The sequence below is a fragment of the Cuculus canorus genome, chromosome 2, assembly GCF_017976375.1.
Source record: "Cuculus canorus isolate bCucCan1 chromosome 2, bCucCan1.pri, whole genome shotgun sequence".
Lineage (NCBI taxonomy): Eukaryota > Metazoa > Chordata > Aves > Cuculiformes > Cuculidae > Cuculus > Cuculus canorus.
In genome coordinates this window covers 150,046,188-150,064,624 of record NC_071402.1, presented here as the reverse complement: position 1 = coordinate 150,064,624, position 18,437 = coordinate 150,046,188, and the positions used below count along the sequence as shown (strand labels likewise).

The 18,437-nt window shown below is 37.6% G+C and overlaps 1 protein-coding gene across 1 annotated transcript in view; it reads right to left on the bottom strand.

Moving 5' to 3' along the window:
- Window positions 1-970: 970 nt before the first annotated feature.
- The window catches only part of VIPR2 (vasoactive intestinal peptide receptor 2), a 55,459-nt gene continuing 37,992 nt past the window's right edge, over window positions 971-18,437 (bottom strand). Inside the window, exons 9-13 of the mRNA XM_054058962.1 lie at window positions 17,784-17,853; window positions 12,788-12,879; window positions 9,432-9,561; window positions 9,304-9,345; window positions 971-7,711 (exon numbers count right to left, since the gene is read on the bottom strand). Of these exons, the coding sequence (XP_053914937.1) occupies window positions 7,538-7,711; window positions 9,304-9,345; window positions 9,432-9,561; window positions 12,788-12,879; window positions 17,784-17,853 (508 nt within the window). The 3' untranslated portion in view covers window positions 971-7,537. The remainder of the gene's footprint in view (window positions 7,712-9,303; window positions 9,346-9,431; window positions 9,562-12,787; window positions 12,880-17,783; window positions 17,854-18,437) is intronic.

The window sequence follows — 18,437 nt, the reverse complement described above, 5'->3', positions numbered from 1 at the left end:
GCATGTCAGCTAGTTCACAATATATCCCAGCCTATGTTGTTAAGGAAAGATGAGGGTATTAAAATACAGATAATTATTAGTAATAGAACTTAATTAATAGAAAGCATTTTATTTTATTCACTTGGACACATATGTTCTGATTATTTGGAACTTTGTATTAACTCAATAATATAGTGCAGTCCAAGGAATACTCTTTGAAAACTGGACCGACCTCTATCTTGCCACAGAGTCACTGCAGTAAAAGCAGGAAAAACGCGGTGTGCAGGGAGGCTACACAGAGCCTGTGTCTTTACACAGCAGGCTGCAACTTGCAGTGCAGATATCGCTGCTTTTCCTGAACAAAGGCTCTCAGGTCTCTCACTGAGCACCCTGTTCCTCCTTATGGTCTGTGTAAATCTCCTTTTAGACTTTTACTCTGTCACACAAGGACCAACGTATGCCAGGGTACAAGAAAACATGGCTGGAATTGCAAGCTAGATTGGTACTTGGCTTATGCACTGCCAAGGGAAAACAACTGTCCTATAAAAGCAACCTTGTTCTGCAGTCCACACTCAAACTTACATGCAAATGCACATAAACACACACACAGTTTGCAATACCTTGACTCTGGCTGTCTGCTATAGTTCTTTGGTTCAGCTCTCATATGGAGAGGAGGGGAGGGGCGTGCAGCCAGTCTTTCTGAATCTTTCACTATCCCAGGCAGGCACTGATCTCCTTTACCTTTTCAAATATCCCAGTTATAAGGTCCTTGGTACAATCAGAGAGAACTGGGAGCTTTGTGCTCTATTCAAGCCTGCCTGCAGGCTAGTGGTTACAGGTACAGAGGTGAGAAGAGACTCCTGCAGCTGATACTGCCTCGCACACTGATGCAGAAGTGCTTAGTTCTTTAAGCTGCTTCTTGAGTGCAGGCTCCCTTGCTCTCTCCCCTCGCCAATATGTTGACTTTGGCTTTTATTCTGGGGACATTCATTTCTCCAGCTACAGGAGTCTGTCAGCATTGGTAGTGTTAGAATGATTCAGAATTATTAAACAGATCCACTTTTTTCATTTGTCAAGACTGAGCCTTGCCGCAGAAACCTGCAAGGGCTGCTGCCAGTGCTGATGGGAATGAGTCCAGTCACCAGCCCCTCTTCACCTGCATCCGGCTCTTCTGTACATTCATGCTCATCAGCCTTAATGCAGCTCATTTGCAGATGTCAAGATGATCTGGCTGTGAGGCCACACAGTTAGCACTGGGGAAGAGAGGACATGCACATGGACAAGGACACTGAAGTGCTTTGCAGTCATGTAAAAGAATGTGAAAGGGTTCATACTGATATGCTGCTCATACAGGCACACACATAAGCTGGGAGAAGATGAGAGCTCAGATCTCTCAAAAGGTCAGAAGACTTTCTGGTGATGTAGCTTCTGTGGTAATTACAGATATGCACAGAAGGGAACAGATTCCTTGGGCTATGAGAGACAGAAAACCAGCATTCCATCCTTTGCCTCTGCCAAGTGTTGCTGTCAGGGGAGCTGCCCATGAGGTGACATCCCCTCCTCCACGTCCCCACCTCTCTGCTGGCCCCACCAGCGGTGCATCACTGCCAGTCTTGCAGTGCATCTCATAAATACACAAATCACACAAATAAAAGATATTCTATGCAAAACCTTTAAAATTTTTACTCTCTGATTCCTTTTCAGTCCATTATGGTGTTAACTACTGTTATCCCTTATAGCATAAAGATGTAAATGCTTATTTGTTCACAGCTTTATATATAATGTATCTCAGAGAAGGCTGTTGGGTACGTGGCATTAAAAATTGAAAACAGAAAACAACAAAAGAGCAAAACCAGAATAAATGTATAGTGAATTACAGTATGAAATCTATTTACACACATTAATCTATACAACAACATAGTCTGTACATTCTCTAAAAAATAATCACATTCATTTACATAATCTTTAATTTTTACCATACTTGACAGAAAAAAAGTTGTTGATAAAGATGACAAAAGAGAATTTCAAAGCAATACTCATAATAAGTGCCAGGGATCAAAAAGCTGCAGGTTATCATAAAATTACTACAGTGCTTTGGGAAACAAAGGGGGTCAGGATACTTCAGCCACTGTTTTAGTCGACAATAGAATTGTTATTGAATTAGATATAACTACATACAGTTATCACTAGGCAGAACCAGTAGATATTGGTTAAGCCATATCACAAAACGTTCCTTTTAAATGTTACCCTGATGTACTCTCTTAACAGACATGGTAGGACACATTATTATTATTTGAATATTGTTTTTTCATGAACAGAACAGCACCGCATCCTATTTGGCTATGTCAGGGTAGTACTGACAACACACAGCTTATATAGGCATTCATGGTTAATGTGAAGGTACTTTTATTAGTAAAAGTATTTCCTCTATCCCTATGTACAGACAGTAATTGCTTGGCAATGACCCTTATATACACAGCAGCTTTCTCTGCAGGTTATTTGCTGATTCTTCCTTTTTATCCAGTATTTAATGCTTGATTTTTCATTGAAGATGTCTGAAAAAATTCTGTATGAAGTGAATTTGGATTTATTCACAACTGATTTGCTGAAATAGACAAATTCAGTCAATAGAAGACTTTTATAGAACTCACAAAAATAAAAGAAAAATAACACAAATGACTCAGTCCTTATGCATGGAGTGTGAGACGTGCACTTGACAATGTCGTATCTCATAAAGCCATCTCAGACAGATTCTCTGTTTTGCTGAGGGTCTGTGCTTGTTGCTTTCCCCTTCATCATTTTAAAGGCAGAGGGAAACCTGTCTGTGGTGCATCAGGACATGAAGTAAATGCTACAGAGTGGGGTAGCCTGCCTCCAACTTGACAATGCAAGGCTTTTCGTAATGCTTTTTTTGTCACCAACAGCCACAACAGCACAGGTCCAACGTATGCTTAATCAGGTAGTTTCTCAGTTGGCTACCTACAGCATCCATCACCACGCTGTTCAGGTGCAATACGTTGGGCTCCTGTGCACTCCAGCATGGAGCATATGGCATACTTACTTGAATACATGTCAAATACTTAAAATCTCATGAATGTCAGCACTGCTTTCAGCTGCTAAAAGGATGTTCTTCATATTCTCAAGGTTATTTTGCAAAGCACATTAATGCACCTGACCCAGACATCAAGGCCGATATATTTTAAAAAGGTACTAGTTTGTATGGCAAAAGCCATACCAGCGATCTCATTGTATGTCACTAGCTAGTTCCCAGTCAGTTAAAATTACTATCTAAAGTAAAACATTTCAAAGCTGTGAAAAAGTGAGCTGCAAGTGGGAGTGAGACATAGCCAATGGGTTGTGCACTCCTGAAGAGAACACTGAAATACTTTCTTTGTTTCTCTTGGCCAAAGCTATTATGAATGGCATGGGGCAAAGAAGAGAATCAGGAAGAATATTTCTGAATGTGCCTCACTGTCACAATTTGAAATAGTTGACACATTAGCTTCTCAAAGAGGAAATCAAGACATGATTTAAAGAGTGATGTTCAAGAGACTTGCCAGAAAGAAAACTTCTGTTAGTCTAAAGCACTTTGTTTTAGCATATGACCCCCTCTACAAACAACCCACAAAGCCAAACACCTAACCCAAACCACAAAACAATTGTTGAAAGCTGAAGATAGGCAAATCAAAACAGGACATTAAGGCTATTGGCGTTATAACTGATGGCGGTCAACCGAAGGGACACCCTACTAAATGAACTGAAGGGTCCTCCATTGCCTCAACTTTTGAATCATCCCACACATTTGTTGAAGGATCATTTTTGTTAACTTATAAAAGGAGTATCTGGGTCATATTAGCCAGATAACTGAATGGCCTTTTCTGGAGAGATTAATCTATCCTAATTTTAGGTGTAGAGTGAGAAATCTAAGTACTAGCCAGCTACTCAGGGCTCATTTTATAAGTATAGAGAAAAAGGTGACTCAGCTTATCTACCATAGATGCCCAGATGAACATGGGATGAATCATCAACTACTATTTCTCTATGACAACTATGGAAGGCACTTCGAAAGAGTCCTTAGCTAATACACAGATATCCAGCTTTTAGATACCAGAACCAGGGCAGAAGAATTTCACCTGAGTTTATTGAGCACCTAGATTAAATAGACTCTGTAGAGTAAAATTTAAGTAAGCACTTGCTATATATTTAAATTTTGACGATGGTTGGCAACTGGAGAGTAATCGGTCACTGTGTTCCTCAGGCATCAGCAGAAGGCAATGCTGATAAAAATCACTCAGAACAAATAGTGCTGCCTCTGCAGTTCCCAGGGAAGTAAAGTAAAACAATTAACTACAAGCACAATTAACAATTAACTGAAGTTCAGTAACTTTACATGATGTGCTACTGGCTTTTCAGTGGAGATAGAAAAACAGGTTTCCTGCTCTGAAAAATTACAACTCAGTTTGGACACTAATGTAACCAAAGGGAGAAAGGCAGAAGAACAATAAAGAAAGGGAGGAACACTATGTGACAAGGCTGTGCTCAGAAAGCATATGCTTGTCTTGTCTTCCTCCTCTCCTGATGCTCCTAGGACTGAGAAACAACTAGGTTTAGGGATGATGAAAGGCTAAATTATGTTTACCTGCATTGTCTTTGTGATTCTTAAGAGTCACCACAGCACAGAGCAGGAGCATTTAAGTCCACATTACCGAGCAAAAAGTAATGAAAGACAAAGCCATGAGAAGCTATCTTTCTAGGAGTAAAAACAAGTGAGCACAGTGCCCTCTGGCATTTACTGACATGAAAATGCTTGCACCAATCATTATGAAGTTAAATTGTCTCACAGATATTTTCTGTATTTAGATTCTACGATTTTTAACAGAGGGAAGAGCTTTTACAAAGTACTGCACTTTTTATAGGTTTGAATGAAAAACACAAGCAGCATCTCTCTCCCTTGTGTGATATTCTTCACATGCCCACACACTCCTTCACAAACTCAGTGATACCATTTACATTCTCCCACTGGTGCAATCACATTGTCTCAGATTGCATTAGTCCCTACACGAGAAGGAGAATCAAATCCAAGAGTACCTTTCCCGTTAAAAGGAAGCTATGCTATTTTGTTGCAACTTAAGATGCATTTGCTTATTTAAGCTTTTCTGTCTTATAATCCAGAAATCATTAAAATGCAGATTTTCTCCATAGTCACCTAATAGAACTGTTTGGATTGGGACGGACCTTAAAGATCATCCTGTTCCTATCCCCCTGCAATGGGCAGGGACACCTCCCACTGGATCAGATTGCTCAAAGCCTCATCCAGGATGGTTTTGAAGGCTTCCTGGGATGGGGCATCCATGACTTCTCTGAGCAACCTTATCCATTGTCTCACCACCCTTGCAGTACCAAATTTCTTCCTAATACCTAAACTAAATCTATCCTCTTTCAGCCCAAAACTGATTGAATACTGGTCAAGTTTGCACTTCTACCCCAGAAATTTGGGGTGAAAAGTACATTCTGCATGTCACACCTCAGGGAGCTGAGCAGTTTCAATGCTACTTCAGACGAAAACCCTAAGAAGCACAGATGTATTTTAGATATAGAAAAAGCCCCCAAAGCTCCAATGTCTCTTCACAGATTTCCTGTTAAGAGCTTGTTGATAAGATTGTTCAGAGATCTAGGCAAAAGGCTGAGGTCTTAAGCCTTAGGGAATATATTTAGTTTAAATATAATACATGCGTAGGGGTGTATCTTTAGACCACAGAGGACTGCCACTAGGCAGCCTGCTTCACTCAAGAATATCATAGTTATTTCACCAAATGACAGCAGAAAACACTCTAAATGACTGGATTATAGTTCAACTCAAATAACACCAGCTATTTAGTTTAGTGAAGTTTAGTGTCATGTAATATTTACAGAGTTACCTGTTCCGAAGTACTCATGTGAACCACAGGGCTTTTTTGTCTTTGGTCTGACATAACTTTGTATCACTCCAGGGTAACCCATTAAAATAAATTGTGTTTAACTAATAACTAGCTAAATTAAATCAGACCAAGAAGTGTATGGACACTTTGACACTGCCAGCAATATTCATAATACTGGCAATATTTTCAAGAATGTACGTATACGCCTGCCAAGACATGCCCTTGCTGCTGTTCTTACCCTTCCCTGGCAATCTTATGGACCCTGCATTCTGCCAGCCCTGTACAGTCTGATATCTGAAATATTAGGGCAATTGCTTTTATGGATTGGATGTAGTCACGCAAATAGTCCCACTTGCTTTTTAGAGTGAACGTGGTTAAATGTGACATGAGAAGTAAACATCACTGGTTAAAAAGTGCAAATGTTCTGCATATGTTTATAAGAATCTGTCAGTTCTATGTCTTTTTTCACAAAGTGGCTATTTAATAGGTTTGGCATTGTTGAGAATTCCTTCAATTTCTGCCTTTTATGGTAGTTTTTAGGTATTCTGTCTAATTTTTCCTTTTTTGCTGGTGTCCTGGTCAGGACTAAATTCTAAATCAGCTCAGATAGATACAGAACAGAATTAAGCTAAGAGAATTTACATTATTCCTTAAATGGGAGTTGTAACTTTATTCCAATATTCCTTGTTTTAGCTGCCAAGTATGCAGTTCTAGAGACATATTTTGTTGAAAGTATTATATAAAACTGGTATTTTCAATGGGTAATACACTACCCAAGGTTATTTATCCTATGCCAGACTGCTCTAGTAATAAATCATGTCTTCAGAAAATTGTTTAATAAAAGATGAACACAAATCTCTGATTTTAAACAGAAGAAGACAACTGTTGATTGCAATGACACTATTGACAAATGCTGATATTTTAATTAAAACTACTACAGCAGCCTTTTCCATACACACTGGAAAGCTAGCCCTGCTTTCTGCAGCAAAACTTAAAAGCCAGGCACTTTTGAAGGGAACAACAGGACTGGAAGCAAACTCTGTAGGAAGTAATCTCTGAAACCTACACAACTATCTGAGTAGTACTACCTTTTTTCCCTCTGTATAAATACTGTTAATGATTTCCTGGATTAGCACACTAAACTCCCAGTGTGGTCAATTATAGTCTTACATTTCTTTATTCGTATTTTGCTTTTCATAATTAGGAAAGAATTTCCTAATTCTTAAAGGAAAATAAAAAGTTTCCTTAAGTATAAATAAACTGTAAGAAATTTTTTTGCTTCACATCTTAACCTTTTTGACATGTACCAAAACTGTATGCATTGAAGAGGATTCCATACATATATCTTGTGGACTTGTTAGAGGGTAAAGGAACCATTACAGTAAATGAGTTTTTGAATAGTTACAGATAGTAAACAGAAGAGAACATCAGACGTAATATGAATGTCATTTAAAAAACCAGAAAGCATCCATGGGGTGGGTGATTCTGTTATTACTTGGTTGGCTGCACAAATCAGTTTCCCAAATACCAACGTGTAGAAAAACAAAGCACTAAACAGTACATTTTATGAAATATCACATTGAGCTGCATAATGAATGATATATCCCACAGTTTTTCATGTTTTGGTGGACATAACTGATTTATATCATGGTGGTCTCTGTCTGCATAAATGACTGAGCCCTTGAATTCCGGTGGAGCTGAGAAATACTTTCTGATCCATTTCGAGAAATCGAAGAGCTGTGGAGTCTGTAATCTCTGCCTGCTGTCTGCTTCCAGCACAAACTCCGCCATTTCCTTTTCAGCTCCCCTTGCACCTGTGTTAAAAAGAAAATGCCTAAGATGAGCTGAAAATATTATTTTCACTTGAGGAACTTTCCAGTGTTTATTGGCTGTCAAATGGGTATCTCTAGGAACAAAATCACAGAATGTCTTGGGTTGGAAGGGAATTTTCAAGATCATCCAGTATCAATCCCCCTTTCACTATATGAAAGCTCCATCCAGCCTTGCCTTGAACACTTCCAGGGATGGGGCAGCCACAACTGCTCAGGGCAACCTGTGCCAGTGCCTCACCACCCTCACAGTAACGTTTTTTTTCCTTATGTACACTCTAAATCTACCCTCTTTCAGCTTAAAACTGCTAATCTTTATCCTGTCAATATATGCCCTGCTTAAAAGCATTAGAAGCATTTCTCTGTCTTTTTTATATGCTCCCTTTAAGCACTGAAGGGCTGCTGTAAGTTGCCCTCAGAGCCTTCTCTTCTCCAGGTTGAATCACCCCAACTCTTTCAGACATTCTTCATAGGAGAGGTTTTCCAGCCTTCTGACTATTTTTGTGACCCTTCTCTGGACCCACTCTAACAGGTTCATGTCCTTCTTCTACTGAGAGAACAATCAGCTCCCTTGAACTGCTGGTCATGCTTCTTTTGATGCAAAACATGATTGGCTTTCTCAGCTACAAGCTCACATTGCCAGCTCACATCCAACTTTTCATCTACCAGTACCCCCAAGTCCTTCTTTGCAGGGCTGCTCAGGAACAATTTATCCTTCAGTCGGATTGCCCTAACTATGGTGCAGGACCTTGCACTTGCCCTTGTTGAACTTCATGAGGTTCGCATGGGCTCATTCCTCAAGCCTGTCAAGGTGTCTCTGGCTGGCATCCCTTCTCTCTAGTATAACAAATCATTTTTTACAAAAATTACACCAAGGCCATTTTCAAAATCAGTTTTGTATGACCTATGCTGCAACTTTACCTTTTGCTACCTAGCTATCAATCACTTCTACTTATGGCATGGGATCAGATTATTAGCCCCTAATCAGGCATCTCGTGAATATCAGAAAACAGAATAGCACTCAGGAGACCTGGATGTCAATTCCCTGTGCAAGCAGATTTCTTCTTTCAACAGATTCCGCCTGTCAGACACTGCAAGCTGTTTAAAAGGTGTCTGACATCAAGAGGAATTCCTTGCATCTTTCTCAGTTGAGATTAGGAAAACTGCTACATGCTGAGAACTTCTGAAAATCTGCTGCTGTTTGAGGGGTTAGATTCTCTCAGAAGACTGCTCCTAAATATTTACTAAATGGTGTGTTTCAAATTTTGGATAAATTTCTATCTCTGTTGCACCCCACTAGCACAATCCACATTACAATCTAGTAATTAGATCATGATAAATAACAGAAGACATATTTACTAACACTTCAGTTTGAAAGGAATTACTTTTCAAGCAGCTCTTAACTCTTCACCCAAATAAACAAGTTTCTCCTATTCCAAGGAAATTGCCACATCTATATTCTCTAAACAGGAATGCAAGCATCTTCTAAAACAGCTTCATGTGTCAGAGTGGAATTACAGGGGCATTTTTATGTTTGGTCAAAATAAATCACCCTCAGTAGGCAAGGTGAGACTTACTTCACTGTTCAAAAAACAATACAGGACTGCAACAATCAGCCCCTGGAAAGAGACAACATTACTTAGTTAGTAGGGAGCACCAACCTGGGTTAATAAAACTTCTTTTGAATAAAAGCTTTAAAATTTACCTGAAAAGATCCCAAACACAACTCAAAGATTATTTTATAATTATTGGAACTGCGGTCAGGAAATAGAGCAAACACTGTGTAGTGAACTCCAAACAATGGGATAAGCAACAACGTGGATTTTGCAAGTCTCCTGGATAAATAAAAGAGAAAAGGCTGGAGTTTAATGATAACTCTCGTTTTACTACGATAAGAACCTGATGCAACGTTCTTTACATAAACCTCGTATGACTCCAGATTTATAAAGGGTTTTAGTAAAATTCATTTATTGCAAATTGTTCTCCTTTAGGCTTGCTTTGAGATTAGCCACATAACAACTTCATAAATTAATGAGTGCAATTCTATGCTATACTTGATCTTGATGACTTTGCAGTCTTCCAAAAGCCGGAAAAAGGCTGCAGGGCCTCTCTAAACCAAAAGATCACTTTTCAGTTTGCTGACTGGACAGCAGCAGAATGTAGGACTGGCCTTCTGCTGTGTGTCTTTGACACACATCCAGTTCCCAGCCTGGTTTCACGCCATGGGGTTTGGGAGTAGGGTTTTACTGCACCATTCCACAGGAATACATTCAACAAAGTATCACAAGCTGTCATGAGATCTCTCTAGATATTCTTTTTCCTAGCACAAAGGGTTTAAAATGGAAAGGAATAATGCCTTCCTGCAAAGTCAGACTGACAGATCCACTTTTATGAAAGGTAAAATCTGTCTCTTACAATTAACTGATGTTAATTCCCTTTAAATGCACAACTGTATGTTTAGTCCATACATTTCATGTACACAGTATGCAAACACTACACTGGAAATGTACTCCAGAATAATCCCAACTACGAGACTTCCATCAGCGATTTCAGATTTACCAACAAATACTCATAACTATACTGATGGTATTAGGCATATGTGATTAACTGAAGTTAAGGATGGAAAAACTGAAGCTAAGGACAGAGAACTTTAAATTATTAAGCAGAGCAGATCTGACAAACTGCCTGAGAAACCACTGAAATGATGAATTGCTAATTATCCCCTATCTGTCACTTATTTCAGTCTAATAACATCAGTTTTATTTATTATACAGGGCCAGTCACGCATGATTATGGACGTCTGGTGTCAGATAAAATTCAAGAAGTTACAACGTTGAGCCCCATAATTCATCACTGTCTTGATGAATATAACTGGGTTCCACAATGAAAGGATGCAGTTGTGAATTCACCTATTTTAACAGAAAAGTCAAGTTATTTCAGGCAGTTTATCTTTTTTTGTGTCAGTCTTCATGGCCTTCCTTTGTTCATGATGTCCCAGAGGCTGCATCTGTTTACAGGGAAATAATCAGTTCTGAGAGCAAATTTTCTCAAGTACAGTAAAACTCTCACATCTAAAGGTGATACCAGCAAGTGGGACAAATAGGATTTCCTCAGCAGAAGAAATTAATTTACAACTGGAGGAGATGACGATGGCAGCAAATTTCCTGGTTTCCCAAATGAAATGGAAAACTGATTTTATTTGAAGCTTAACCTTACCCACTGCAAAATTAAAATGAGCAACAAAGATGATGGAACCAGGTGCAAACAAGTGGGACAGAGGAATAGAAAAAATGGTGACTTGCATTGGTAGTACTCATTTTAGACTCATATTTCACCTTCACTCCATTTTTGTTTTAATTATTTTTGTCTATCTGATGTTACTTTCTCTTTACTGCTCTTCAATTTTAGTGAAGGAAAGGGACAGACAAAATAGCCTTATTCTTCTCTGTATTTCAGAAAATGCATTGCATTTTGAAAAACAAGCCTTCCAGACCTTTAATTTGCTGTGCAGATGCAGTATTTATTGAGGAGGTTAATCTACTGTTCTCATGTGTATTGGCTAGAGACTATCCAATCCAAACTTAATCAGGCAATCAAATGCTACAAGCAAAGAATTTCACACAACTGAATAATGAAGGACAAAGTTGCTATTAATGAACATTTTATACAATGAAGCACTACACTAAAATGTGGAAAATGATGGGACTGACAGGAAGGCAATGTCTCGTTTTCATAAAATACATAAATACCACACTGAAACAAAGGAAAAATCCTGTCACAAGAAGTAAACTTGAGGGCATTTCCTGCCCATAGATTGGTTACTGTGCTAAAGAAGTATGTGGAGACTATGTAATGTCATCTAAGTTGATTTTATTCTCCCACGTTTAGTTAGTTCAAGCAGCAAACACAAAAAAAGGATCCATGTAGGTCTTTGGAGGAAAGCCTTATGTCAATCCAGCAGCATTGCCTTTCCCATGGCATATCAGAATTCCTCCCTTTTTGCATGAAATGTGTCAGGTTCTTTATAAAACACATATGGTCCTAGATCCCTTGGCTTTAAAGATATGCTTTACTTTAGCACAGCATGTTTTCTCTTCTTTTAGGATGGGAATTCAGTATTTTGTAAATGAAGAAAAGGGTGTATCCAGGAGCACATTTTCTAACGCCCCATGTAGCATTTTGAGTTTTCAGTATTCGTGTTAGGTTTTGTCATTGAAATATCATATTATCACCCTGAAGTGTCAAACTAAGTGTCTATACCTGGGCTTCAAAATAAGACCCACTGCAACAGACCCTTGATTCAGGATTAAAGTATCCAGCAGCTATTATAATAAACAATGATAACTGATATGGCAATGTAATAAAGGATAAATCCAATTTTAGCAATGTATTTAAAATGGCCACTACAATTTCTTGATTTAAAGCTGTGGAAACAATGAAATGTTAGGATTTGATGTTCAAACCAAAACACAAAAGAAGAAAGTTTAAAGAGAAATGAGATTGATCAAAATCAGAAACATTCTTTTTCCCCTAGAAAATTAAGGATGCCATTTAACATCAAGATAAAATATTACATTTTATTTTTTATTTTTTGGGAGCAACACAACTTCTTTCCAGCTCTTAAAAAACATGTAAATATTACCAAAAAAGTATTTTAGAAAAGAAAAATTTTAAAAAATGTTTTTAAGGTGGTTGAAGCAAAGCATTTTGACCTTGAAAACTTAGTCATGTTGAAATTAAGTATTTTTATATTAAAAGAAAGGTGTTACTCTCCATATTTTTAGTATCAGCATATTCGTTCATGGTCGAAACTCATATTCAAGAATAACTTGTTTGTCTTTATGAAATTGTATTTTTTTATTGAATTTAGTGTTTAATCAAAAATTATGTTCATCTGTATTTCTGCAGAGTGATATGATCTTTATTAAACCACATCTAAAAGTAGTTCTGAATTAAATGTAATTAGAGTACCACAGCAATTTTTGGTAGCAGGTTTCAAACAGAAGAAATCTTACGGAGATTATTTTGGTTCTGTACATAACATCTAAAAACATGACTCACTTGTACTGTGACTGGTCATTCCCTCCAACATCTGGAGATCTTAACTTCTGCAGTAAGATTCTTATAATACTAATGAAAAGTATAAAATTCACCTGCAAAGAGAAGTAATATAAGGTTGATTTCTGACTTCTCCGCTCAGTACACAGTACAAAGAAATGCTTTTCAAGTCAGACAAATCAGCCCAGCAGCGCGTGTCATGTACCTCCTGCCAGAACACATTAAGCCCTATGCTGTCAAACCTACTGTCTGTTTTATGCCTCACAAGGTTTGTTATGCCCAGCACACCTCTGCATGGCCACCAGTTCCAGTCTGCCTGGAAAAAGCCTGTCAAAGCCCCAGTTGTCAGCAACGCTCTCCTTCTAAAATAGCAGCGGAGGACAGGTTTCTTAGCAGGATGGGACACTGGATGTGATTTGGTGCAATCAAGTTTTGTCCTAAATTGTGTGGATTCATGACTGGAAGCCCGAAGGAAAATGTGAGTTCTACACAGTTTTGACCCTCTCTTGCCTCTTACCTTGACTTTTAATATTTTCTGTCTGGATTAGGGGAAAAGAAGATTGTTGCACAGGTGATCTGCCCACTTAAATCAGGCATAGAAAGAGCCTCTCGCAAGTGTCTCTGTCTGTCTTGGATGTTGATGCAGACCTTATCACTGAAGGTGCTGAATCCTTGCAGCCTAATATTTTATTCTCATGACAGCCTTGTGAGACAGAACAGTAGTATTATCTCATTCCAAAGAAAGGGAAAAGAGGCAATTGCATTAAAAAAAGTTGTGATCAGACCCTGATCAATCTGGAAAACCAAAGTATAAAACTCAGTAGATCCTAAGTCTTACTCCCATTATTTCTTTATCCTTGGCTTTTAGCCTCTTGTGTTCCTCGGCCCTTCTGGTGCTGGATTGTCTGGGGCAGGCTAGAAAACCACATATTAAATATAAATACAGCATTCCTATACTAAAGTGAGGGAACACCTTGAATCCACACCACAGTAACAATATAAGCTAAAAACTACAGCTGCATCAAATGCACACATTTTAGAAGAAATCAAGCTAGACAAAAATTTCTATCACTCTGAAAAATAAGCATATTATTGTTTTTAACTAAACCTATCCTAGAGCTACACATCAGTATGCTTGGTACCCAACCAGATAGTGCTCAAAAACCTTCAGTTTCTCTGTGCCCTGACATATTTCTGGAACTCTTTTTTTTTTTCCAGGCTTATCAATTTGTCTGTAAGCTTTTCAAATTCAATGAATTTCTGTGTCTTCTCTGACATACTTAGTATGATTTATGATATTAAGAAATAAACTAGGAAAGTTTAATTTTTTTTTTTTTTAAAAAAGGAATAAAAAAGAAGTGTTAAAAAATATAAGCCTTTACTGAAATAAACATGCACTTTTCAGGAAGATGATGAATTAGAATTTTTCCTTGATGCAAGTCTCCTATGAAAATGACAGTCAGAAGCCTTTTATTGCTGATTGTATCTACAGACTCACCACAGCAGAGAATACAGACTGAGGAATATACATTTAGTTTGCCAGAAGCCAATATAAGAACAGGGAGAGAGCTTCCTTCTCATTGTATACTTTTTAGTGACAAAATAGGAAAAGGAAAAAATCTTTATCCTGTATCTGTAAGGGGACTTGCAGAATAAATTCTTTTTCTTCACAAGCATCCCTAGTTTTTACTGTTACAGAATAAACTACCATCCATTTGGTTTCTGAAGAACTGAGTCATCTGCAAAATGACACTTAAGTGACTCACATTCTTGACTGACGTTCATGTATTACTTTTACGACTGCTTTCAAACACATACGCTTCTGTCTGCAAGCACAATCCTGGATTAAGGAAAAACATACATTCTTGTTTGGAGTTTGTAATAATTCTTGGTATTACTGAGTTTGTAAACCCAGCCAGCTGAAACAGGGTACTAAGATCTAAAAACAGTAGCTGCCAATGACTTTCTACAGTGGAAAACATTAATTTCTCTACAATTATTATTGAATTGATAATTTGTTTAAATTCTTTAAAAAATACATCTGACTTTGAATAATATGTTTCAATAAAATATGAAAAATTAGTGCTCTAGAATTTTACTTTCAGTATTGTAGCTTTTCAGTCCTGTAAAATCCTTTAAGTATAATGTCCTTAAGTAAAGTAAAATATGTATACTGTTCAATGAACACCTAAGAACAGGAAAATGAGAAAATAATGCAAATGCAGAGAACCTGAAAGAGAGTGAAGTCAAAAGAGGCCTCTTTAGTGGAGTAACAGCGAGATGTTGGTATCCTTTTCTACTGGTTGACTTCTTCTAACAACAATTTTTTGAGTCTAAACACGTTGCCTAAGCATTTATGAATGGTCATGTTGCTTCTTTCTTGCTATTTAGTCCCTTACACTACCTGCAATGTGAGATAACAAGATAAAGATTTCTCAGTTACTTTGATGTGACAGAAGTACTTTTTCCACCTGAACAACACAAGTGGAAGTTCAGAGAAGGCACCTGTGAAGGCATTTGCTAATGGGAGAATATAGGTAACAGAATATTAATTACTTCGAATAGTAAACTTCTATTAAATAACTCCAAAATATATACAGTATGAAGCATGGAAGCTTGCCAAATAACTTTTCTCAAGCCAAAGTTGTCAGAAGGAGATGCCAGGAAGGGTTTCTGACACACTGGTGAATTAACTCAAGCCATTCTGCGACTTCAGAACTTGCTCTCATAATACTATTTATTGTTAGATAATAACCTATAGAAAGCATAATCTTCTAAGCACTGAAAATGTTTGGAGTTAACATAGAAATCAATGGAAGAGAGTGAATATGGCACGAAGACTCAGTGGACTTCCTGTTAAATCTAAGGTAGTTAAACCATTGCTCCTTAAAACCTTTGTGTGATTTCCTCCTTCTTTCAAAAGTATAGTCATAGCATCATCCTCATAATAAGGCTCTATTCTACTCTTCTTTTCCTCAGTCTTCTTCCTCCTTTTAAAGATTTTCAATATCAGCCATGGTCTGGGCTTTCTTCCATGCCATTACATAAGACACGAGAGCTCTCAGCTCAGGTGTCCTGCTCTCCTTTATTTTGTTGAAATTCAACTTCTGTCAGACATTTCCTGTGTTCACCTCATTGGCTGTTTACACAGATGTCCGTCCTACTACTGAAGCCGCTCATTATTACTTATCATCCTTGTCACCATTCTCTGTAAGTTTTCCACTCTTGAGAACAGGCTGAAGGCTCTGTGTGAGTGTGATGTGAGTACGTTATAAGAGAAACATCATGACTCTTTCACAATACCACCTTTCCAAAGAACTTGCGATGATCTGTTTTCATTGTTGAATGGCAGGCAGTACTGATTTCATCATTCAAAGATTTGAAACTTTGAATTTTATTTTTTCTAGAAGGTAACAGGAAATGCTGAGCTTATCACAGGGTATTCATATTGAAAAATCACTTTTTCATAAATGTAGTATTATTTCATCATCAATGACAAATTTTATGTGACATGTAACTCTATGAACACACACTCAACTTTGCACAGCAGTAAGTTGCATAGCATCCTAGTGGCCACAATGGATGTGCTGGTTGTAGTTTGATGCTCCAACAAGATACATTACTGATCTGGCAGGAAAAGGTGTCACTGCTTTTATGACTACTTGTAGTTCTGAATCCTCCTTTCGCAGCTTAACTTCCCAAATGCAAAATGTAGTTGATCAAACAACTGAAGAATCATCTAACTGGAGAAGTAAGTGGCTTCACACATTACACATTGCAGAATCATTTCACCATCTGTAGTTGCTTTCATCCCTTTTGTTGACTAACCAGAACTCCATTTATTCCCAGTCTTTGCTAAGATCCAGCTGCAATCAAGTCTGCCAATGAGCACTTGGATAACTTCCATTTCCAGGTCTAGGATTTCTTTGAGGAAGCACTGCTTTCTGGCACACAAAGTCTCAGTTGTCTACCAGATAGCTGTTTATATCGAACATTCAGAGAACAGACTTTCATCTTTCTGTAAACAACAGGTGGTTTATTTTGCTTTTATCTTTCAATGGACTTTCTTCACTCTGGACCATCCGGCATTCTCCAGTGTTTCGAGGTAATTCTATTGCATGCCCATTTCTTCACCTCAAAAAACACCTTTTCTGTGAGCCCTTACCTTATGTCATTTCACACACATGCTTATTCTGCTTTCTCTTTAAACACTGTAGGTTTCACTCGGGTGAAGATGATCTTTCTTGATCTTCAGCAGGCATGGATTGAAAGGCAAGCCCAACCATAAATGATGGGCTAATCTGGATTCTCTTGAAGTATTGCATAATCTAGTAATGCCCTAAGTTTTCTCACTAAAATGCTAAAAAACATAGCAAAAAGTATCTGAATGTATTAATTCTCACTGTGACTATTTTTAGAAATGGACATATAACCACAGTATACTATGCCCAAAGTTAATTACAGAACCATCACAATGAACAGGAATGTTATTATGCTACTGTAGTAACTCCAATGAGCTCCATATGGGAAAAGGTCCATGAAAGATTCTCAAATGCTATTCTTTTGCAAATGCTTCATGTTCAATATCTATTTCAGTAAGCTACCAATTAAAGAAAGATATACACAGCTGTATTTATTATTGCTGCAATAATATAAAATTCTCAGTTGCAGGGCTATTTATTTACACAGAAAATCAAACCTGCAATTCATTGAAAAGTATAATTAGATTTTTGCTTCCCTCAGGCTCATAAACAGGAGAGATGTTAAAGAGAGAACAACATACAAATAAAAGCAACTGCTCATTTAATAGGAAGCAGATAAATTTTGAAGGCAACAAGTTCTAATGGCCTTGGCATCTGTTTAATGTTTCTCCTACAGCTCAATTTCTTTTCAATACAACAGAATTCTTGCCTATCTGTAGCAAGCAGTAAAGAATAATGGCTATATGCACCACACAATGCTAAACTGATCTATAATTCATGCTTCAAAGTTTACTTACTATAATAGAAATTAGAATCGGTACTCGTATAACCCACCAGGGACCACCACGCTCATTTGTATCCCAGCAACTATAGAAAAAAAGAAGGAAAATCATGTTGACATTAATATAATCTGGCAAGCAAGACCTATGAGGAGAAATATTTCTTATATAAAAGTGAAAGCATACTAAAATAATGCTTATTCAGGCCTGGATTTTGGCATTCAATCTTTTTCTGCTTTTAATTTTATTTTCGTGGGTTTAATATGCATATTCAAATCAGCTAAAACATCAGGCACACTAGAGTGTACCATTAGAAACCATGGAGGACATTAGACTTTAGGGAAACCAAGCCTTGTTTTACTTTATGTAAGAACACTTTTAGAATGAGCTCTTAGCATCAGCCTCTATGTAGCAGGAAAGTCTGAAGTAACAGACAGATAAAATTAAAATGACAGAATAGCCTTGTGGAATAGTTAGGTTACAGATGGCTGGAATGGCTTTAAGAAAATGTGAGACTGAACCTGAAAATTTCTCTGAAAATCTGCAAATTTAGCTTCAGAACCTTTAGTCCAAATACTCTGAGAATAAGTGCTCTCAAAGATTAATCTTAAGCAAGGCCAATACCCTTCAGAATTCCTCTAACTGTCATCATAAAGACAAAGTAAAAAGGAA